This window comes from Monoraphidium neglectum, assembly GCF_000611645.1.
Source record: "Monoraphidium neglectum strain SAG 48.87 unplaced genomic scaffold scaffold00239, whole genome shotgun sequence".
NCBI classification, from domain to species: Eukaryota; Viridiplantae; Chlorophyta; class Chlorophyceae; order Sphaeropleales; family Selenastraceae; genus Monoraphidium; species Monoraphidium neglectum.
Genome location: NW_014013389.1, coordinates 22,256 through 26,683, shown reverse-complemented (window position 1 = coordinate 26,683; position 4,428 = coordinate 22,256). Strand labels below are relative to the sequence as shown.

At 66.6% G+C, this 4,428-nt stretch overlaps 1 protein-coding gene across 1 annotated transcript; it reads left to right on the top strand.

Moving 5' to 3' along the window:
* On the top strand, nucleotides 1-4,428 carry MNEG_2185 (Mitogen-activated protein kinase kinase kinase MLT; the record flags this gene model as incomplete). Its single annotated transcript, XM_014049339.1, has 11 exons — nucleotides 1-150; nucleotides 318-424; nucleotides 706-880; nucleotides 1,015-1,293; nucleotides 1,473-1,907; nucleotides 2,127-2,453; nucleotides 2,623-2,911; nucleotides 3,077-3,195; nucleotides 3,394-3,564; nucleotides 3,765-3,915; nucleotides 4,133-4,428. 11 exons carry the CDS (start codon nucleotides 1-3, stop codon nucleotides 4,426-4,428), a joined length of 2,499 nt encoding a protein of 832 aa, XP_013904793.1.

Sequence of the window (4,428 nt, the reverse complement as noted above, 5' to 3'; positions counted from 1 at the left end):
ATGCTCGGGGACCTGGAGGCGTTTGGACACGCTGCCTCAGTTGCTGCTGCAGCTCGCGGCAAGGGGGTCGATGCACTCCTGAACGCCAGCCCCCTTTCGCCGTTCAGCCGTGCAGAGAGCTCTGAGATGGAGCTTAGCATTTTGGAAAAGGTGCGTGCGTACAGGCTGCCAGTGTGCGGTTGGCGAAGGCGTGTCAACGTGGCCACGCCGCACGGCCCAGTGAGCCAGATGTTCCCATGCGCAGTGGCTGCCAGATGTTCCCATACGCATGCCTGCGCGCCCGCCCATGCTACCCCTTCCGCCGCCCAATTTTCCAGGTCAACGGCCTCCAGCAGCAGCTAGCCCTGGTCAACGCCAGCCCCCTGCTCGGCCTACCAGAGGCGGCTGAGCTTCTCGCCGACAACCTAGATGTCGACTTGGTCGCGTGAGTGCCCATCACACACGAAATGTCAACCTTGCAGTTCGCAGCGGCTCAGGGCATGCTTTGAATTGTGGCGACGGGTTGGGCGGGCTCAGGCAGAGAACTTTGAGTTTGGCGGCTGACGCCGAGGCTGTCTGGCACTTGCGCATGCCAGGGTGCGGCCGGCGCCCTCACATATTTGGCTCAGAGTAGCCCTCCAGCAAAGCACAACCCCACCGGCACCCGGCGAAACCAACACATTGCTCACTCTGCTGCCGCTCTGCGCCGCCTTCCCGGACCCGCAGGATTTACGTGACCCCCAAGGACGACCCCTCAGCCTCCGTCCTGCTGGCTGCCCACGGCCGCGGCGCATGCACCCTGCAGCGCTGCCCAGTCGTGCGCGCGCCGCAGGCCGCCGGCGAGTGCCGCCGCATCGGCGCGGCGTGCAGCCTACACGTGCAGGACGCTGCTCGGCCAGGGGTGAGCGCTGCTGCCGCGGTGCCCTTGCGGCTCGATCTGCTGCCCTGCCTAGGCCTCCCGCCGCTTGCAGCTCCCCAGCTCTTTTGCTACCCCTCACCACCAGACTCCTTTCCCTTGCCCACCCGACACCGCAGGCAGCTGTGGAGCCCGCTGAGCTGTGCCAGGGCGCACACGCACTCCGCAGCTTTGTCCAGGTGCCCATCGGCACCGCGGGCTCGCCGCTCGGCGCGCTGCTGCTGGCCAAGTCGACGCCCTCTGCGTTCGAGGGCCCGTGGTGGCAGGTCGGGCTGCAGCTGGCGGCCGCGTCGCTGCTGCCGCATGTGCGGCAGGGGCAGGTGGAGCGCATGGCGCGGCTGCTGCAGCGGATGGACTCCATGGAGGACCCTTTCCAGCTCATCGCGGTGCTCCTCAAGGTGCGCCTTTCCGCCGTGCCCTGTCCAAGTGCTGCTGCCTTCCCATGCGCGCACCCAAGCCCGCACGGTTGCATGCTTTGTTATAATTGCAATCATACATGGTCCCGCATCTCTTGCTGCCAACGGCCCACTGCTTTCCCTCACGCCACACCCACCATCCCCGCTCCTGAAAACCACAGAGCGCTAGCGACTTCCTGCTCAAGGCCTGCACCCTCCGCGCCACCGCCCGCCTGGCCCTGCTGCCGCCCCGCGCCGGCGCTGAGGCCCTCCTCCTCGAGTCCCCCGCCCCGGACGCCTCCGCGTCGTCCGAGTGCGCCGAGCGCTCGACCGTCGAGGGCGCCGCAGACGAGGAGGTGGTCGTGAGCCTGATGAAGGTCTCCAACACGCTGCTCGGCGCCGCTGTCACGCAGAAGCAGGCGCGCTTCGTGGCCGACGTGGGCGCCTACATGCAGACGAGCGCGCGGCCCGCGCGCGACATCTTCACGCGCGCGAGCCGGCTGGTGTCCTCGGTGGTGGTCGTGCCGCTGGTTGTGGGCGACGAGGCGCCGCTGGGCGGCCTCTACTTCGCCCTCGACACCCCCTGCGAGTTTGTCAACATCTCAGACACACTGCTGGTGCGCCCCTGTGTGCTGCGGCTTTTGACCCCCGACACAACTTCAACCACAGCCATACATATGCGCACATGTGCACACACTCTCACACACACTTACTCATGCTCAAGCGCGCAGTGCTCGCCCCTGCATGTGTTCACGCTGTCTGCGTGCCCTTCTTGACCAACCAAGGCTTTGAACCCTGACCGTACCGCCCCCAAAACCCCCAAACCAACCCTGTAGGGCTTCATCCACGGCGTGACCCCACTGCTGTACAAGAAGCTGGCCAGCCGCGTCGACGACATGACGTCGCTCGTCCAGCCCGCCCACCGCAGCAGCGGCGCGACCTCGGGCATCAGCACCTCCAGCAGCACCGCCCAGGGCGAGGACGCAGTTAACCTCGGGCTCGGCCTCGGCCTGGGCGGCGAGGGCTCGGGGGCGCTGTCGTGCTCATCCGGCTGCGACGGCGCGCAGCAGGGCGCAGCCGGGGGCTTGTCCAGCGCCATGCCGTCGGGGCGGCTGCCCACCATCAGCAGCAGCCAGCGGCTCAACACAGAGGCCATGCTTGCGGTGAGCCTGCTGGTTTGGCTGACTTAGGCTTACCGCTCCCTTGCGCCCTGCCTTGCAACCCTCGCGGCTGTCTGGCTTCCTGCGCGGGCAGCTGGTCTTGGTGTGCCGTTCAGCTTGCGGGCCAAACCCACCCGCTCATCTCCCTCCTCGCCTCTACTGCCGCCCGCAGCTGCTGCAGCAGGACCTCCGCCAAAAGTCAATCCGCTGCCGCCACGGCAGCGCCGCCAGCGGCCGCGCCGCGGAGGTCTCTGTGGGCGAGTGCATCGGCCAGGGCGGCTGCGGCGCCGTGTTCCGCGGCACGTGGCAGCGCGTGCCGGTGGCTGTCAAGGTGACGCCCTCGCGCCACAACGAGGCCCAGGCGATGCAGGACGCGGTGGAGATGGCGGTGCTGTCCAGTGTGCAGCACCCCAACATCGTCACGGTCTACTCCTGCCTCACAGACATGGTCGAGACCGCAGGTGAGGGCGGCTCTCTGAGACCGTGCTGCCTGCGGCCGCATGCCGTACACTGCATGGACCTGCCAGCTGACTTGTCCAGCGCTCTGTGTCCGCTTGCGTGCATATTTCGCTTGGCGCTGCCGCTCATATATACACCCTCATGCACATCCACTGCATTCCTTGCAGACGGCAACGGCAGCCGCAGCGTCGGCGCAAGCGGCGACCTGAGGACTCACTACCGGCGCTTGACCGCTGATGAGGACTCCGAGGGGGAGACGGCCACCTTCAGCCTCATCGTCATGGAGGTGCGTCGATTGGCTTGGTGCCCCAACAATTGGCTTGGGATGTGCACAAGGGCGCTTCATAGGCCGCAGCATGGCCCCAACATGCTGGCCACTGCGCCGCGACCCGTCTGAAGCCCAGTGTTGTGGCCCGCCATCTGCCGCTCAACTCATCTGCCCCCGCGCACCCTGTCTCGCAATCACCCTGTCCGGCCCTTGCAGCCCTGCGACAAGGGAACCCTGCGCAGCGCCATCAAGCAGGGCATGCTGCACCAGGCGCTGCCCAACGGTGCTGTCGGCGTGCGGCTCGCGCCCGCGGTCGAGCTGCTGCTGGACGTGGCTTACGCGCTGCAGTACCTCCACTCGATGCAGCTGGTGCATGGCGATGTCAAGGTGCGTACGCGTGCGCCTGAGAGGCAGCGGCCTGCTGTGCCCACCTACGCGCCTGCTGCACGCAAGCCCTTCTGCATGCGCGCTTACTTTTCCATGTACGGCCTGCGGCTGCTGTTGGCGGTGCAGCTGGGCTGGGTGTTCGGCCTTGAACTTGCAGCCCCTGATTGCAACACCCACATCACGCATCACGCCTGTTACAGATCGAGAACGTTCTGCTGAAGACGGACCGCGCTCGCCCCATGGGCGTCACCCCCAAGCTTTCGGACTTTGGGCTGACGCGCATTCTCAACGACACGCAGCAGGCGGCCGTCGGCGGCGCCGCGGGGCGGCCGGCGGCTCATGTCGCACCAGGTGCGAGTCACGACCAGCCCGTGTGCTTGCATGCAAGCGCCCATGCATGTTTGTGCATGCGCATGCATAAATGCAGGCATGATTGTATGATTGCATTATGCATGCATGCATGCACGCATGCAAAAGGCTTGCCTACATGCACGCATGCGCGACGCTTGCCTACATGCACGCATGCGGCTCGCTCTGACGCATCCCTCAACACACTCAAATCGTGCAGAGATGTTCGAGGCCGGCGGCTCCATCACCACCGCGATCGACGCCTACGCGTTTGGCATCCTCATGTGGGAGGTATACACCAGCAAGGTCGCGTTTGGCAGCGTCGCGCCGGAGGACCTGGCGCGCCGCGTGCGCGACGAGGGCCTGCGCCCGCGCTTCCCCAGCTCGTGCCCGGCAGCGTTCTCGCGGCTCGCGCAGGCGTGCTGGTCGGCGGACGCGTCGGCGCGGCCGCAGTTTGCGCAGATCGCGGCGGGGCTCGAGCAAATCGCAGAGCAGCTGGCGGCCGGCGGCGTTTAA